Source organism: Pelodiscus sinensis, chromosome 30 (assembly GCF_052426305.1).
Source record: "Pelodiscus sinensis isolate ZL-2025 chromosome 30, ASM5242630v1, whole genome shotgun sequence".
Taxonomy (NCBI): Eukaryota; Metazoa; Chordata; order Testudines; family Trionychidae; genus Pelodiscus; species Pelodiscus sinensis.
The window spans coordinates 15,586,212-15,605,715 of record NC_143081.1 but is presented as its reverse complement, the minus strand read 5'-3'; the positions used below and the strand labels follow the sequence as shown (position 1 = coordinate 15,605,715).

The window sequence follows — 19,504 nt, the reverse complement described above, 5'->3', positions numbered from 1 at the left end:
TGATGCCCTGCCGGCACTGCTTCCGGCCAGCCTTAACCCCGGTTCAGGGTCCACTCAGTGTGGACGTGCTAGTTCGAATTAGCAAAACGCTCATTCGAACTAGTTTTTAAGTCTAGATGCACTAATTCGAATTAGCTTAGTTCGAATTAACTAATTTGAACTAAGTTAGTTCGAATTAGTGCTGTAGTGTAGACATACCCAAAACTGAAGTGTTGGAGCATCAGCTTTCGTGGGCAAAGACCCACTTGACACGCATCTGATGACGTGGCTCTTTGCCCACGGAAGCTGATGCTCCAACACTTCAGTTAGTCTATAAGGTGCCACAGGACTCCACGCCGCTTTTATTAGAAGGAGCGTTGCCAGCAGATCCAGAGATGTCATTATTCCCCTTTATTTGGCTCTGGGGAGGCCACATCTGGAGTATTGTGTCCAGTTTTGGGCCCCCCCTACAGAAAGGACGTGGGCGCATTGGAGAGGGGCCAGCGGAGGCGACCAAAATGATTCGGGGGCTGGAGCACATGACCTACGAGGAGAGGCTGAGGGGTTTGGGCTTGTTCAGTCTGCAGAAGGGCAGAGTGAGGGGGGATTTGAGAGCAGCCTGCAACTCCCTGCAGGGGGGTCCAGAGAGGCTGGCGAGAGGCTGTTCTCAGTGGGGGCAGGTGGCAGAACAAGGAGCAGTGGGCTCAAGTTGCAGTGGGGCAGGTCTAGGTTGGAGATTAGGACAAATGATTTCCTGAGGCAGGTGGGGAAGCGCTGGGCTGGGTTCCCTGGGGCGGGGGTGGAATCTCCATCCCTAGAGGTGTGTAAGTCTTGGCTTGACAGAGCCCAGCCTGGCTCCCCCCCAGTGGGTTCTCACCCACCAGCCCCGCGAGAGGGGACGGGGGTGCTGAGGAAGCGCCGGCTCCTCCCCTGTAGCTCGCACAGGTCCAGGGCCTTTTTGCCAGGCATTTGTGGAGGTCTCTGGGTCCCAGTGCTGGCCCTCAGTGCGGCGCCCCTTGGCTCTCCGGGAGGGGGGACCCTTTGGGAGCCAGTGCCCAGCGGGGCCCTGGGCCAGCCTGACAGGCGTAAGGCTCCGGTGGCAAAGGCATCCAGGCACCAGTGGGCTCCCGAAGCATCGGGCGAAGGGACCCCGGCTCCTCGGTGTGTCTGGGAACCGCCCGGGGCAGCTGGCCCCATGCCGCCAGCGTGGGGGGCAAAGCAGACTCCGGGAGTCCCCGACACCAAGGAGAGGCCAGGACTGCCGGGGAGTTGGGTCACTCTCCTGGCGGGGGAGGGGGGGCTGGCCTTGATTTTCAGCCCCCCCGCTCTAATCACTAGACCCCACTGCCCTCTCAGCTCTATGGAGGGAACTTAGGAGTCTGGGTTTCCATCCCCCCCTCACGTTGTAACCACTAGCCCCCACTGCCCTCCCGGAGCTACAGGGAGAACCCAGGAGTCAGGGCTCACAGCCTCGCTGTGCTAACCACTAGTCCCCACTCCCCTCTCGGTGCTGTGGATGGAACCCAGGCATCCAGGCTCGCCACCTCCCCGGCACTAACCACTAGTCCCCACTTCCCTGCACTAACCACTAGCCTCCACTGCGCTTTGGAGGCGTCTCTGTTGCAGTGGCTACAGCACTGCTCAGGTGCAGCTCTTCATGTTCCCAGTGCCCTCCCCCCCCCGGCTTTGCGGTTCGTTTGCCCCCATAACGATCTCGCCAGTACCGGGAGATTCACCTGTCGGCGCAGCTGCTGTAGTGAGTCCTGCTCCACTGCCAGCCCTGCCTGGGAACAGCCCGCACGAGCAGCCAGCCCCCGCTGAGTGTCAGGTGCCAGGGCAGCTCTGGCAGGGCAGTGGGGGCTAGTGGTTAGAGCAGGGGGGGGATCCAGGTTCTCTCTCAGCTCTGGCAGGGCAGTGGGGGCTAGTGGTTAGAGCAGGGGGGGATCCAGGTTCTCTCTCAGCTCTGGCAGGGCAGTGGGGGCTAGTGGTTAGAGCGGGGGGGGGGCTAGGATCCAAGTTCCCACTGAGCTCTGGCAGGGGAGTGGGGGCTAGTGGTTGGAGGAGGGCCTAGGAGACAGGACTGCTGTGCTCTCTCTCTCGGTTCTGGCAGGGCCGTGGGAGCAAGTGGTTAGAGTGGAGGGGCTGAGAGGAGGGGAGGGCGGAGGGGTGACAGGGACCCCTTGCTCCCTCACTCTGCCTCAAGGATTCTGGCTGCTGGAGGAGCTGCCGGGAGGGAGCCTGCAGCTGAAATAACCCCAGCCCGGAGCCCTAGGCTGCCCCCACCTACCCCTCTGCCACTGCCCCTCTGCCCCCCGGACACATGGCGTAACCAGCTGGGGGCTGCTCTGGGGAAGCAGGCTGGGGGAATCCAACTAGCCGGGCCGGGGGGCAGCTCTGGGGGGGCAGGCTGGGGGAGTCCGACTAGCTGGGCCGGGGGGCAGCTCTGGGGGGGCAGGCTGGGGGAGTCCGACTAGCTGGGCCGGGGGGCAGCTCTGGGGGGGCAGGCTGGGGGAGTCCGACTAGCTGGGCCAGGGAGCAGCTTTGGGGGGGCAGGCTGGGGGAGTCCAACTAGCTGGGCTGGGGGGCAGCTCTGGGGGGGGCAGGCTGGGGGAGTCTGACTAGCTGGGCTGGGGGGCAGCTCTGGGGGGGCAGGCTGGGGGAGTCCGACTAGCTGGGCCGGGGGGCAGCTCTGGGGGGGCAGGCTGGGGGAGTCCAACTAGCTGGGCCGGGGGGCAGCTCTGGGGGGGAAGGCCGGGGGCCAACGAGCCGGCTGGTACGTACGTGCCTATGGCAGGAAATCGATGGAGCTGGAGCCCTTCAGCCTGTCTGTTGCAGGAACCTCCGTCAGGTTGCCTGCCGCCTGTCTGCCCCCGGCGCGCCTCCGTCCTCCTCTCCCGCCAGAGCCGTGGGCAGCAAATGCCTCCCCGCCCCTCTGCCACCATCCCCCCTGCCCTGCGCCTGCAGAGAGGCCCAGCCCGGCTGGGGGCGCCCGGATCAGCCTATATCACGTCTCCGTCTCCTGGGGACCCTCCTTCGTGCCACACAGCCGGCGCCGTGGCCCAGCCCCAGGGGTGCCAATTTGCCGTGTGCACGCAGCAGCCCTGGCAGAGGAGATGCGGGCCCAGCCCCCAAGGCGGGCAGAGCCGTCGCGTGTCCCTCGCGGGCCCCGTTTCCCGGCCTCGCGTCGCAGGAACCCCTGGCCAGGGACTCCCCGACTCCCCTTGGGCCCCGGCTCACAGGACAGGGCAATCTTCATGACAACGGGAATGCAGCAGGTGGATTTTCGAGCTCCTACAAAACTCGGTGATGAGTGTGTCTGGACTAATTCACAAGGGGAGAGCGTCCTCTGGGCAGTGAGAGATTGAGTGCCAAGGTTTATCCGAGGGTCCCAAGGCAGCCGTGGGCGGGGGGCACCCTGCCCTCCTTAGCCACACGCTGGGGCTGGTCACCGCGCCGGGGGTCAGGGCATCCGCTGGTGGGAATCAGGGGCACTTCCATCAGACTGCGGGGCATTTAACAGCACACGGCAGCTCTGACCAACCTCCGCCAGGCCACTGAAGGCCTGTCCCGCCAGCGGAGCTGTCCCCAGAAACCCATTGATCCCTAACAAAATAAACGTGGGTCATAATACGACAATTCATCCAAACACAGGGGAGGGGGCTACGAAAGGATGTCACTGGGGATTTTTTTAACGGTTCGGGAAGCGTGCCACGCCACCGAAGCAGGAGGAAAACGCAGACAGGCTGAGGCCGCGTGTGAAAACTGCCGGCTCACGGGCGCTTCTGCTCTCCGGCTGGTTGCCGCGCTGGGATCCCCGGAGAGGCAGACACATAGTGGGTGAGGTGATCTCTGCCACGGGACCAACGTCTGCTGGTGAAAGGGAGGAATTGGGGAGCTCAGGAGCTCATCTCTTGCCCACAGACACTGGCCCACTAGTGGCTTCGGCCTCACCGCGCCGTGGATCTCTCATTTCAGTGGCCCTTCCTTGTTCCTGGCCTGCTGAAATCTAGTGGTCGAGCACTCCACCGACTTGGGGGAACGGCTCTGTTCGGACAGCCTGCCCTGAGAGACATGGTAGGGGTGAGCCACCCAGACAGTGTAACAAGGGGGAGCAGTAATTTTTGATGGGGGGAGGGCACTCCGAGAACTTGGTGAGTGGTCAAGGCCCATGCTGCTCTGTGGTCTGCAGGGAGGAGGGGCGGGGTGGAGGGTGGGGGCAGAAGGGAGCTGGGTGTACGGGATTAGGGTGTAGGAGAGGGCGTGGGGTCTAGGAGGGAGTGTGGGTGAGGAGGGGGTGCATGACCCGAGGCATGGCACTGGGGTGCAGGAGGGAACCGCTGCCAGCCTGAATGGAGACAGGAGGGGTACTTCGTGCACTGCATAGTCTTCAAACAGGCAGCTCCCACTGGCCAGAAACCGGCCAATGGGAGCTGCGAGATTGTGCTGGGTGCAGGGCAGTGTGCAAAGCCTCTCCCGTAACCCCCCAGGCTCACAGCTGTTCACAGGCAAACAGGGCCCTGCAGCCAGCTTTACTGAACTGAATGTGGGGGCAGGGTGGGTAGGAAGCCTGCCTGAGATTCCTGCTGGGCCCACGGGCCGGATCCAGCAGCTTGGTGGGCCAGATTCAGCCCATGGGCCATATTTTGCCCTAGCATAACACCTCCATCCAAGTAATAATGCCAACTATACATGCAACATGATAGGGACTAATTGAGCTACAACCACTTAAGAGAGAGAACTTAGAGTCCTTGCGGATAGTTCTCTGAGAACATCCATGCAGTACGCAGTGGCCGGCAAAAAAGCAAATAGAATGTTAGAGTCATTAAAAACGGGACAGAGAATGAGACAGAAAATATCGTATTGTCTCTATAGAAAACCATGGTACATCCTCATTTTGAATCCTGCGTACAGATGTGGTCGCCTCATCTCCAAAAATATCTCTTGGCATTGGAAAAGATTCAGAAAAGGGCAAAAAAATGAGTAGGGGGCCTGGAACGGGTACCCTGTGAAGAGAGATTAAAAATACTGGGACTCTTCAGCTTAGAAAAGAGGAGACTAAGGGGGGATAGGAGAGAGGTCTATAAAATCATGACTGGTGTGGGAAAAGTGAATAAGGAAAAGTTATTGACTTGTTCCCGTAACACAAGAATGAGGGGTCACCCAATGAAATGAATAGGCAGCAGGTTTAAAACAAACAAAAGGAAGTTTTTCTTCATGCAGTGCACAGTCAACCTGTGGAACTCCTTGCCAGGGGATATTGTCAAGACCAGGATTTTAACAGGGTCCAAAAAAGAACTAGATACATTCATGGAAGTTAGGTCCATCAATTGCTTTTAGGATGGGTAGGGATGGTGTGCCTAGCCTCTGTTTGTCAGAAGCTTGGAATGGGCTACAAGAAGGGATCATATGATGATTCCCTGTTCGATTCACTCCCTCTGGGGCACCTGGCACTGGGCACTGTGGGCAGACAGGGTACTGGGCTGGATGGACCTTTGGTCTGGATATTCTTATGTTCTTAGCCCCACACTCAGTCCTTCATGGTCATTAAGTAGGTCATATTTTATTTTTGGGGGGGAAAATGTAATAATAGAAATAGCTTTCATGTTTGTACTAATTATGTAATGTCTAATGAAAATAAAGGTTTAGAAAGGTAGTTGTGCTAAAAGCACAAAAGGGGGGAGTGTGGAGGCACAGGGAATTGGTATGCAGCCATTTCAGGTTTGTTAGCAATGAAGCAAGAGTCAAGCTAACGCTAACCCTAACAACGTGAGAACTGTAAAAGATCTCGCCTCCTTTACGGAGATAAGGATGGAATGCTGACTCTAGTGAGAACCTTGAGATAAGGAGCGTCTGGGTGGAACTAAAATAACTGTTAGCCATTGGTGTTTGTAATTGGACGGAGACTAGTTGTTTATTGTTATTATATGTAATGGACAGTGTATAAACTGCATCATAATTGCTTGTATTCTAAGATTGGATGGCTCCCCCCAATCCGAACCAGTTCTTCCCTTGCTGCATCTCGTAATAAAACTGCCTCTGGCTACTTGTTGCTTACAAATGCAGCCTGAAGGCTTGTTTTTTTCCACAGGGGGATGGACACAGCTTTCTTACAACTGTGATGAATGCCCTGACCACCGGGCCAAGAGCGATCCCTACCGTGGTGGCCACCCTCTCTGGTTTGGGGGATCTTTTAGTTTGCTTTTGGCAGCATGCTGGAAAACATCTATGGCATATTTTCAGGCTGATACAGAACGAGACACTTTGCTGTGACATTGCCAATGCGCCAGCTCCCTTCAAGCGCTCGGCTTCTTTGCCTTTCCAATCCCCCGCCCCCATTCAACATGTTAAAAATGTTTGACCTGAATCCAAACGTTAATTCTGATTTTTGTTTTAAATAGTCAGGGTATGTCTACACTACAGCGTTATTTTGAAATATCTTATTTTGAAATAACGCATCTACTCACGAAATGCATTTCGAAATATCTTTTTGCTATTTTGAAATAGCGCATCCACACTGATTGGACGCTGAAACACATTTAAGGCCAGCTGGAACTGGTTCCGGCAGGGCATCAGGTCAGAAGTTACCTTGTGGCAGGGTGGCCAGCAGGGCACCCTGGGAAGAGCTGGAGGCCCCCTATTTTGAAATAAGCATCTACACAGGGCTTATTTTGAAATAGCAATTTCAGAATTGGCACTATTCCTCATGGAATGAGGTTTACCAATTTTGAAATAAGCCCTCCGCTATTTCGAATTAATTTCAAAATAGCAGTTGGTTTGTGTAGATGCTAGGACAGTTATTTCGAAATAACTTTGCTGTGTAGACATACCTCAGTGAACAAAACAACCCTTCAGTCACCAAACGCTACACATAATGCTGTGGCTTGGTCAGAATTCAACAGGTTACATCTTCTAGTCTGGTCTATTCTAAGCACTCAAAGGGATCCTATCACCATTGTTTCTGAAGTGTCTGATAAAATTAGGAAGAGGCATTAAAATGATGAAAATGATGAAAGGGCTAGAGAACATGAGCTATAAAGGAAGACTGAAAAAATTGGGCTTGTTTAGCTTGAAAGGAGAAGACGGGGGGTATGTCTACACTACCCCGCTAGTTCGAACTAGCGGGGTAATGTATGCATACCACACTTGCTAATGAAGCCCGGGATTTGAATTTCCCGGGCTTCATTAGCATAAGCGGGGAGCCGCCATTTTTAAATCCCCGCTGCTTCGAACCCCGTGTAGCGCGGCTACACGGGGCTCGAACTAGGTAGTTCGGACTAGGGTCCTATTCCGAACTACCGTTACTCCTCGTGAAACGAGGTGTACCGGTAGTTCGGAATAGGCACCCTAGTCCGAACTACCTAGTTCGAGCCCCGTGTAGCCGCGCTACACGGGGTTCGAAGCAGCGGGGATTTAAAAATGGCGGCTCCCCGCTTATGCTAATGAAGCCCGGGAAATTCAAATCCCGGGCTTCATTAGCAAGTGCGGTATGCATACATTACCCTCCTAGTTCGAACTAGGAGGGTAGTGTAGACATACCCTGAGAGGGGACATGAGAGCTGTTTTATCTAAAAGGGTATAAAAGTATCTAAAAGGGTGTCACAAGGAAGAGGGAGACAAATTGTTCTCCTTGGCCGCTGAGGATAGAACAAGAAGCAATGGGCTTAAACTGCAGCAAGGGAGGTTGAGGTTGGACATTAGGAAAAACTTCCTGCCTGTCAGGGTGGTGAAACACTGGAATAAATTGCCTAGGGAGGTTGTGGAATCTCCATCCCTGGAGATATTGAAGAGCAGGTTAGACAGACACCTGTCAGGGATGGTCTAGACAGTATTTGGTCCTGCCGTGAGGGCAGGGGACTGGACTTTAGATCTCTTGAGGTCCCTGCCAGTTCTAGGAGTCTATGATTCAATGCTCTACCTAAGATAGTTGTATCTTTAAGTCCACACTTTAAGGCTACTGAACGTGGGCGCTGATATTTCAGGTCAGATTGTGAACGGGCTGTTGGTCCAAGAGTAAACCAACTTTGGCCTTTGATCTTTCTGAATCATAATCCCCAGATGTTACCAGCCCTTCAGCAGAGCTCTCGGACAATAAACTTCGAAGGCGCCCAGAAAGGACTCGGCTCTGATCGTTGAATTCACTTCCCATCTAGGATGGGCATGGGACCGAGAAGCCCTGAATTTTCCTCTCCCGCTCTCAGTCCTTGCAGAGTTCTCTCCAGCTCAGTGCCAAACCCAGCAGCAATGGGGTTTCCTCTGCTTTGGAGGCCTGTCTGATGTCCACATCTTCCATTTCTGCACAGAGGGGCGTTTCTCTGATGCCGGCTCAGCCGGAGTAAACATCTAGAGAGACCCACATACACCACAGCATGATTAATGACTCCTCTTGTGCACAAGTTCCCAAGCCACAACTTTCTGGGGAGGACCTACCAAAGCTCCAGGGGGTTTCGGTGACTCTTTGTTCTTCACAGGAGTTAATAAAGATATAATGGGGAGCTTTCTGGGGCTGACTCCTCCTTGGAACTGGGACTTCTTCTCCGGCTGGCCAGGACTGCGATGATCAGCTCTGAGGTTTGACTTTCCCAGGTTGTCCTGGATTGTTTATCTGTCGTGGCAGGGTGTCCAGGTGTGAACACATGGTTCACACAACATGCAATTATTGTCTGAATCTGCAAAAGCGGCGAGGAGTCCTGTGGCACCTTATAGACTAATTGAAGTGTTGGCACATACTCTTTCGTGGGCAAAGACCCACTTGGTCAGATGCAGGACTCCTCACCGCTCATGCAATTATTGTGAGGAAGGAGGACAGGGGCTCAGAGAGCACACAGATCAGGGAAGAACGACTTAGTTGGGGAGATAATGTGTAGCGCTCACTGAGTGAATACTCCTGCAAAGGATACCTGGGCTTTGCAGAGGAGTCTGAGCAAGGAAGAACAAACGTAAGGTGCTTTGCTACTGGGGTCCTCTGAGGTCTTCCTGCTCCAGGATCTCTTCGATCAGGTTTCTCCCATGCTAAGGCTCTTAGCTGCTCAAATGTTACCGGAGCCGGGCGGAGGTGTGAGTGTAACCAAGAAAGCGCCCGGGAAGTGTCCGGATGTGCAGATAAAACCAGAGTCAGAGTCCTAGTAGGAAGCTGCTTGCATGTAGAAAAGTTTGCATTTTTGTAGCTGTCTAGTAGCTCCGAGCTGGACTTTCAAAGCTCCCAGATTTCACTGGAAGCTGAGCACCTAACTCCCTTCGGCTCCAGGGAACTCCCAGCCTAAAGTGCCTGAAATGTTCAAAAGCTACTTGTCGGACAGAGATCATGGCTCAGCTCCAGCCAACACAGGATGTGTCTTTGTTCCTTTGATTTGCTTCAGCGTGATAGAGATTTATGGATCTCCTACAGCATCTGACTGCTCAGCTGCAGTCACATGTCAGCCAGTAGACACGGGCTTTCACATCACATCTTGAGTTCCCTTCCTTGGACGGGGGCTCTCTTAAACTTCTGTGCCCTAGAAGCTGCAGCAAGGTAGGGAATCTCTGAGGTCAACAGGCTGGCGGTGGGAAAATTTGGAGTGGTGAGAGCCGGTGGTGAAGCTGCGGAATTACCCGTGTTTCAGAAAGGGAAACTGAGGCATGGAGTTTGTGATGTGTCAAAGGAGAAATTAGGAATCCACTGAGCAATGGGGAGATCCAGGAGAACTGGTCACATACGTCCCTTCTTTTCCATGGAAAATCCCACGCCAGGAGGAGGGATGACTTATTCCTGAGCCCAAAGGCTATCTAATCCCTTCATAATTTTTTTCAAAAATCATCTGAAAATTCCAATTTTTGTATTAACTATTGAATCAAAATTTTGAATTTTTATTCAATATTTAACTCAGCGGTTAATGTCATTCATACCACCTCACACTTTTTTCTCCCCTTCCTTCTCCTGCCCCCATTTCTCCACATGTCAAATTAAAAATGTGGGAGAAAGCGTCTGGGAGGATATGGAAAACAGAAAAAATAATTAAAACGAGAATGTTTTGGGTGTTATTTTTTTCAAAAGTCAGATCAAAATGGAAGTTTCAGAATGTTTGACCATTGCAGGCTAAGCGTACAGACGACATTCGTGTGTTCACGGCATCTAAACGATGGTATTTCAAGTTCTTCTGCAGAATTTGTAGGCACCCCCATTTTCTCAGCTGAGTACCTGCTTTGGGGATCAGTCAATGGGATGGAAGGGTCGAAGGGTGAGCCACTATAAGGGAAAACTTGGTCACTATCTTAATACAGGTTATGGAGGCTCTGCACCTCTGATACTGAGACCAAACATTCAACATCCGAATCTCTTAGTAGGCTGGTCCTTATGTTTTGTCTATTCTAGCTTCTGTCCCATCTTTGTGGAACTTCACTTCCATTTATAAATCCATGGTACCGCCCACAGCTTGAACACTGCATGCAGATGTGGTCGCTGCATCTCACAAAAGATATCTCGACATTGGAAAAAGTTCAGAAAAGGGCACCAAAAATGAGGTGGGGTTTGGAATGGGTCCCATGTGAGGAGAGATGAATAAGACGGGGACTTTTCAGCTTGGAAAAGAGGGGATATGGGAGTAAGGGGGGATATGGGAGAGGTTTATAAAATCACAATTGTGGTGCAGAAAGTGAATAAGAAAAGGTTATTTACTTGTTCTTGTAGCACACGAACTAGGGGTCACCAAATAAAACGAATAGGCAGCAGGTTTAAAAGCAACCAAAGGAAGTATTTCTTCACATAACACACAGTCAACCTGTGGAACTCCTTGACAGAGGATGTTGTGAAGACTAGAACTTTAACAGTGTACAAAAAAGAGCTGGATAGATTCATGGAGATTAGGTCCATTAATGGCTATTAGCCAGGAGGGGTTGGAATGGTGTCCCTGGCCTCTGTCAGAAGCTGGGAATGGGCGACAGGGGAGGGGTGACTGGATGGTTCCTTGTTCTGTTCCCTCCCCTCGGGGGTACCAGGCATTGGCCACTGTGGCCGACAGGACACTGGGCTGGGTGGACCTTTGCTCTGACCCAGCCTGGCCATTCTGATGCGTCAGTCACTCTGGTCAAAGTGACCCTCTGACATTTGTTTGTGATCGTCAAGTTGAGAATTTTTGCCTAAGGGCAACTGCCGGCAATCACTTGCCAGCCCAGAACCTCCTGGCTCTAGGAAGAACCCGAACCCTTCCTAGCACTGCCCCATCCGGGCTGCAGGCGGATGATTTCAGACTGGGGTGAGCTGGTGCCCGTTGGCTCAGCAAACTGCCCCTCTTCCCGCCCAGGCGCCCCATGCCGATTCCCAATCAGTACAGTCCCCCATAAACAAAATCAGATGTGGGGGAAGTCGAATTTAAAGGGGTGGTTGCATTAAATTGACAACAGTGCATGGAACTAGGGGGCTGATGGAGGGGGCATTGTGTGTGTGTGCAGGGAAATCCCTTGCTCTTTAGGTTTGAGGAGCTAGTATTGAATTTAGGATTATGCGGAACTATCTAAGCCCAGACCCAAACCCGGAGTCCGTCTTAGGGTGCAGTTAGCCAGGATTCCAAATCAGGAATTTAAAGGTAGAAATACCCCAGGGACCTTTTATTCATTTGTATTCTCATCATGATTCCATTCCCAGGTGCGTATTAAAGACATACAATGGAGCAGGAGAACCGCACCACGGCCGTGACTGAATTTGTCCTCTTGGGCCTCACCCAAAGCCCCGCACTGCAGGGGATCCTTTTTGTTGTCTTCACCGTTATCTACCTGACGACCTGGCTGGGAAACGTCACCATCATCACGGCCGTGATCTCTGACCCCCAGCTCCACACTCCCATGTACTTCCTGCTGGCCAACCTGGCCTTCATTGACGTGAGCGACTCCACCGTCAGCGTGCCGAAGCTGCTGTCGGGTCTCCTCTCCCCGCGCAAAACCATCTCCTTCCACGAGTGCCTCCTCCAGATGTTCTTCTTCCACTGCATTGCCGGCGCCATGGTCTTCCTGCTGGTGGTGATGGCTGCCGATCGGTATGTGGCCATCCATAAGCCACTGCAGTACTAGACTATCATGAACCGGGGCGTGTGTGTGGGGCTGGTGGCGGGCACGTGGCTGGGTGGCGTGGCTCATTCCATCGTTCAGATTGGACTGGTTCTCCAGCTCCCGTTCTGTGGGCCGAACGTCCTGGACAATTTCTACTGCGACGTCCCCCAAGTCATCAAACTGGCCTGCACAGACACCTACCTCTTCGAGCTGCTGACGGTCTCCCACAACGGGGTGATTGTCATCCTCATCTTCCTCCTCCTGCTCATGTCCTACACCGTCATCTTGCTCAAGATCAGGATGCACCTCACGGAAGGGAAGCGCAAGGCGCTGTCCACCTGCGGCACCCAGATCACGGTGGTGTGTTTAATCTTCGTGCCCTGCATCTTTGTCTACGCAAGGCCCTTCCGGAAATTCCCCGTGGACAAGGTGGTCTCGGTCCTGTACACGGTGATCACCCCTATGTTGAACCCCTTGATCTACACCCTGAGGAATGCCGAGATGCGGAGGGCCATCCGGAGACTCGCAGGCAGGGTGATCTCCTCAGGGAGGGAAATAGAGACATAACGTTTAAAAATGAGTTCCGACCGCGATTGGCTTTTTCTATGTTATAACCATGACACAGGAACTTCTCCAGTGTTAACGACTCTCCTGTTCGTTCGCTGTGTGAGATCTTCGGTCAAGCGCCCACCATTTTCTCAGGGTTCAGTTTGTTCAAACTCCAAAAAAATACAATACGCACAGAAAGGTGTCGACCCTGCGATGGGGACTGGCCTCCCTTTTCCCAGGGGAAAGACTGTTGGGAACCGAGGCCTGCTCATGCCTGGCCCAGCCCGACTCCTGCCTGGAAGTTTGAGAGCGAGAGTCTCTCTTTGCTTCCTCATGCAGAAGGCCATCTTCTGTTCCAGTCCACGGGCCCAGCCCTGTTCCCACTGACTTCCCCAAGGGCATTGTCCTTACAAATAAAACCCTCCAATATGCTCCAATACATCTGTCTATAAGGTGCCACAGGACTCCTTGTTGCTTTTGCAGATCCAGACTAATATGGCCACCTCTCTGACACTTGACACCATGCAAGGCACTGCATTTAGCTGTATGGAGTGGAAATCTATCAACCTCATAAGAACATAAGAATGGCCGTACTGGGTCAGACCAAAGGTCCATCTAGCCCAGTATCCTGTCTGCCGACAGTGGCCAGCACCAGGTGCCCCAGAGAGGGTGGACCAAAGACAATGATCAAGCGATTTGTCTCCTGCCATCCTTCTCCAGCCTCTGACAAACAGAGGCCAGGGACACCATTTCTATCTCTGGCTAATAGCCTTTTATGGACCTAACCTCCATGAAATTATCTAGCTTCTCTTTAAACTCTGTTATAGTCCTAGCCTTCACAGCCTCCTCTGGCAAGGAGTTCCACAGGTTGACTACACGCTGTGTGAAGAAGAATTTTCTTTTATTAATTTTAAACCTGCTACCCATTAATTTCATTTGGTGTCCTCTAGTTCTTCTATTATGGGAACTAATAAATAACTTTTCTTTATTCGCCCTCTTCACAACACTCATGATTTTAGAGACCTCTATCATATCCCCCCTCAGTCTCCTCTTTTCTAAGCTGAAAAGTCCCAGTTGCTTTAGCCTCTCTTCATATGGGACCCGTTCCAAACCCCTAATCATGAAGAAACTTGCACAAGTACAGACAGATATCATCTTTCTCTTCAATTGCAAATGGATGGACATCGTACCAAATGGACTGAAGGTGAAAAATCCATTGCAATTGCATCTGACGAAATGGGTCTTTCCCCACAAAAGCTGATGCCCCAATACATCTGTTAAGTCTCTAAGGTGCCACAGGACTCCTTGTCGCTTTTGCAGATCCAGACTAACACGGCGACCCCTCTGATACATAAAATCCCGTTTCTCATCTCTGCTGTTAGTGTGGGTCATGTTAGCAGTCACGCTGGGGATGTGTGTGCGCGCGTGCTGGTGGTTGTGTATGAATGTGGTGTGATGGGCGATTGTGTGTGTGACGCTTCCCAGATGTCCCCAGGGTAGTCAGACACCCGGCCACTGCCTGCCTGAAGGGGGAAGTAGGCTTCTCTGTGCTTGCCGGAGTCAGATGTGTGACACTAGGCCTCCCCAGACACAACTCTGCATTCATAGGTTAGTGACCGGCACACACCAACCCAGGGGCCATCCACACATCCACCTGCAGCCCTTGGATGCTCACAGAGCTCACAGTTCCCCTAGAGCCAGAGGAAACTTACCCACCTGGCCCTCGGATTGCTGCTCTGCTCAGCAACCATTCCCGGGCACACTTTTTTGGGAAAGCCACAAGAAGTGTATCTAACAAAGGACGGAGACTGGAGAAGAAGCTATTCTGCACATTCCTGTGAAAGATCCATTTTATGTTTTGTCTCATAACTTGATGCCTGTGTGTTGTGTGCGGGTCTGGCAGAGAGAATGTGGTGTGTAACACTTTTCCATGCGCCCTTAGATGTGTTACACATTTGTGTGTGTATGGCTTTGCATGGGTGAGACATCTGCGTCTGCCTCTTTGTACGGGCAGGCTATGTTTGTGCATGTGTATTGGAGTTGTGTGCGGGCAGTGGGGAGGAATTGGATGCAGTGGCAACTAAATGCATCTCTGTTACATAAAAGAACCAGAACTGTAGTTGACATGAGAAATTTTACTGAATAAATAGTTCCGTTATTCCTATGGGCAGCAAACACAAGCAGGCTTGGAAGAATTCAGACAACGGCTCCATCTACAATCACAGAGCACTAGAACTTGGAAGGGACCGCCAGAGGCACTGAGTCCAGCCCCCTGCCCTCATGGCAGGACCAAGCACCATCTAGACCATCGCTGGCAGGTGTCTGTCCAACTTGCTCTGAAATATCTCCAGGGATGGAGATTCCACAACGTCCCCAGGCAATTTATTCCAGTGTTTCACCACCCTGGCAGGTAGGAAGTGTTACTCACAGAACAGTTGACACCAGCGTAGGGGGTTTCTCCATTGGAGAAGGATCACCCCTTGTTCCATCAACAGAAACGCTCTGCCAATCATGGTGCTGGGAGATCGGGTAGTGCCTGGGGCAAAGGCAAAGAAGCAGATAGAGCATTGGGAAGTGCCTGGGGCTAGCGGTAACTTGGTGCCCAGGGAGAACTGGGGCTGTCAAAGCTGGTTGTTTCTATCTAGGGGCTGGCGGTGTATGCAAAGCATCAGGAAAACAATAGGCTGTTTTGTTCTTTTTCAGCCTGCTTCTCTAAGCTCTGTGCTGTCTTTGGACAAATACATAACACTTGGTTCCAAAGAAACAGCTTCCGTGTCCCTGTACAGACCCTGGCTCCCAGAGGGGAACCGTGGGCAGTTCCAAGTCCACGTAGTACAGCTCTCATCCAGGAATAGGTAACCCAGAGACCCCTCTGGAAAGGGACAGGATCGTGGGGTTCCCACCCCAGAGAGGTCAAGACATAAGCCAGCCACGGGAAAGCTGTGTTCTCAGGGGCTGGGGAATGGTCTCTGACATAGCAGCCTTCTAAGGGGGAAAGTCCAGTCATGGCAGACAACTTGGGCATATTTTCTCCTAAGAAAAGAAGATTTAAGAAGAACTCAAAAAACAGTCTTCCTGTTTGTTACGGGTGGTTAAAAAGGGGAAGGTGATCTGCTATTGGCTGTTCTCCATATTCGCAGAAGGTAGGGCAAGAAATAATAGAAAGACTTATGCACAGGGACCCCCCCTAAAATCACCTTTTGATCTCCCTGCCACTCCCTTTTGGGCCAGGGCCAGGGCCAGGGCCAGGGCCAGGGCCAGGGCCAGGGCCAGGGCCAGGGCCAGGGCCAGCTGACGCATGCTGGTCTCCCCCATGAAAGCACATGGTAAAAGCACACAAAAGACCCGATTTCATGGGAGGACACCAGATTTCATGGTCCATGACACTTTTTGCATGGCTGTGATTTTGGCAGGGCCCTACACTTATGCCGTAGCCAATTTTTTTCTATCAACATGGCTATCGCGGACAAATTCCATTTGGTGGTATCCTGCCCTTCCTGGGGGTTCAAGCCACAATGATTTAGGGTCCTATTTTCAGCTAATTACAATTTTGTAGTGCACCTCACACTATTATATCACCATGTCATAATTCATTCACACATCACAGGGTACAAACATGCCCCAGTAGAACCTCAGAACTGAAGAATGGCCATACCAGATGATATCAAAGATCTATTGAGCCCGGTATTCTGTCTACCAACAGTGGCCAATGCCAGATGCTTCAGAGGAAATGTACAGAACACAGAACCATCAAGAGATTTTGAGTCCATCAATCATATGTAGTTGTTTTTGAAGAAGAGGCAGGAGTCATATTAGAATGAGGAAAAGGAGGGGCAAACTACTGAAGCTGGATCAGCTATGGATCCATGGAGTTTTAGGTTCTCTGACTTCCAGAGAAGTCAATGATAGACTTCAGGAGGAAGGGTGTGTCTAGACTACAGGGTTTTGTTGACAAAAGTAGCCTTTTGTCGACAAAACTATACCTGTGTCTACACTACTGCTGAGTTCTGTCGACATAACGTCAACAGAACTCGGCACTTTTGTCAACGGCAGTAAACCTCATTCTATGAGGAATAACACCTTTTGTCGGCAGAGTTCTGTCGACAGAAGGCATTGCATCTACACTGTCCTTTACGTCTACACTCTCATGTTGACAAAGCGGCTTGCTTTGTCGACAGAACTGGATGTAGTCTAGACACACTTTGTTGACAGAGGCTTTGTCGACAGTATCTGAAGTGAACCACGTGTACATCTTATGGTAGGAGCATCCTCTAGTTCTGTAAGGGAAACAGAGTCTGGTGTTTTTGCTCACACCACGCCCATATCCCAGGCTCCAGCTAAAATGTCATGCTGCACCCCACAGCCAGTAAATACTTCAAGCATCTGCTGCCAAATGGTTAAAATAGAAGTTGCTCAAATAAAGATTTGTAGCTGAGATTTTCAAAGGACTCAAGGGAGTTAGGTACCTGTTGCTTTTGGAGTTAGGTACCTGTTGCACCTCGTTCCACATACCCTAGGTTTCAGAGTTATCACCCTAAATTAGAAGTATTGGAGCCAAATTCAACCCCTGGTTTAAATCCATTGATTGATATGATGCGAGTACCGAGATGTCTCCCTTCATGGTTCCAAATGATGCCAAGAATTTTAGACGCTCAAGGTCTCTTTCCACTCTTTCTCAGGGCCATATACACAGAGTTTATTTCCCACCCCTGGGGCTCAGATGCAGATTTCGGAGGTAACTGTTGAAGTCACTGGTAAAGTGTCCGTGACCTAGGCTCCACTCCGATGAGCCACAAGCTGGCTCATTGGTCTAGGTGTACACTAGCACAAGAACGGCCGTTTCCCAATACACTGTCCATCACCACTAGACTGTACGGTGACAGCGCTTTCACCAGACAACCAACTGAGGGTATTCCCCCCGTCCCCATCCCTTGCAACTCCAGGCAAAGTAGCTTCATCCCAGACACACAGGGATGCTCTGGGGAGAAGGACTCAAGAGTGCTTTCAAAGCACATATACTGCACTTCTCCTCCGAGCTCCTGCTGTGAGGAGCGTCGAGCCAGAACTGCCGACATATTTCCACTGCTTGGTGAGAGACACTTCACATATTGCCGGAGCAGTTAGAGGGACTCTGAATGTTCATTCTTTCAAGGATTTTTTGAATCCCCTGTCTATCTAATCTAATCTAATCTAATCTAATCTAATCTAATCTAATCTAATCTAATCTAATCTAATCTAATCTAATCTAATCTATCCCCATGCACCCCTTCTATTTAGCTAATCACTCACCAATTTATTCACTCCTCATCTACATGCAGCTCTCTTTGTCTCTTCATCTATCCGAATTAGTTGAAACTTATGGTAGTTGTGGAAGGTAAATGCTGCTTCTTGAGGAGAAAGATGTGTCCTACTATGCCTTTGACTGGCACATAAATGTCATACTTAAATATTTAAAAAAATATAAAGGGGTAGTTGGCATGAAATCTGGAAAGGGATAAGAGCTAACGTAATGCAGAGGAGATTGTGTGTATATGTTACCAGCTAGGGGTAATCATCTGCCCATCCACCATGTTTCCACAATCCGGTAGAGTTCAGGAATGGAGGTTGTTCATAACTCTGAAATGTTCGTAACACTGATCAAAACCTTATGGTGGTTATTTAAAAAATTTGCAACTGAACACTGACTGAAACTGGCTTTGAAACTGAGCTAGGCAGAAGAAACAATGTTGCTTTCACTATTTTTGGTAGTCTAGGTTTAACACAGTACAGTACTGTCTTTGCTTTTTGTTTTTATCTGTTGTCCTTGCTGCTGCCTGATTGTATATTTCCAGTTTCACATAAGTCTCAAATTGACTGGTCAGTTTGTAACCCTGCTGTTCAGAACTCAAAGGTTCTACTTAGAGGGGAACCATGGTGAGCCATAGGGAACCATGTCACTTGACTTTAGTACAGGTTGAACCTCGCTAGTCCAACACTCTCGGGACCTGACTGGAGCCAAACCAGAGAATTTGCCGGACCATGGGAGGTTGATATTGTCTACCACCGTCACCAACACTTCCACTGCTTACCAGACTCTTAGAAGATGTTTAGCGGTACATTAGAGCTAAATAACAGCACAAAACACTGAGAGCCAGGACTTGTGGCTGTAAACAACCTGTATGGGATCATCGGAAACTTGGCCGTATCCATGATAAGTGGACATCCGGCTAACTTAAATCATGCCGGCCTGCAGACGTTGCTGGACTAGACAGTGCTAGGCTAGAGAGGTTCAAGCAGTATTAGATTTACAGCCCATGAAAATTAAAGTCCTTTATAGATCACTTGAATATGGATAGTATGGTCTGTGGAAGGACAAACTTTCTCGAATTCACGGGCACTAGTGCAGATTAAGGGCAAGACAGGTATCTAAGAGTTGAAAAACAGAGTTTGAATTAGGAGCTTCCCGATGTTCTCCGTCAGATCCTCGTAAAGGGGTGTGGTCTACCAGGGAGAAAGGGTTCTTAAATTCGATCCTAAGTACAGAAAGGGGAGTGGACTCTCAGAATGAGTGATCTGGGCTCCATGAGAGATGAGTAAAGCCTCTCTGGTAGAGAAGCAGAGATTGGAAGTCAACACTCCTGGTTTCTGTTCCAGGCTTTAAGAAATGAAGGGGGGGAGGGGCTAGTGGGCTATCACAGGAGACAAGTCTACTGGACTGCACTGCAGGCTGTGGGATAGAGTTTGGTATAGTGGTTAGAGCAGCGATGACCAGGAGTCAGGAACGCATCACAGACCTGAGAAGGGCATGGGCTCTAGCAGTGAGTTTCCTGTGGTCAAGTACAAGCTCCAGAAGACAAGCAGGTTCCCAGGGATGGCGCAAGGTTGGGGAGTCGGGGTGTCTCGCTTCTGTTCCTGCCTGGGAGAGGGATCTAGCAGTGAGAGAGGGTTGCCAGGAAGAAACTCAGGATCCCTGGTTCTG

General features: G+C 51.2%; 2 protein-coding genes across 2 annotated transcripts in view; one reads left to right on the top strand and one right to left on the bottom strand.

Moving 5' to 3' along the window:
* The window catches only part of LOC102462711 (olfactory receptor 14J1-like), an 80,975-nt gene that overhangs the window by 11,355 nt on the left and 50,116 nt on the right, over window positions 1–19,504 (bottom strand). The window lies entirely within an intron of this gene.
* Window positions 11,617–12,564, top strand: LOC102460752 (olfactory receptor 4D9-like). The gene is given in 1 exon segment (XM_006122771.3): window positions 11,617–12,564. A coding segment is annotated over 1 exon segment (948 nt).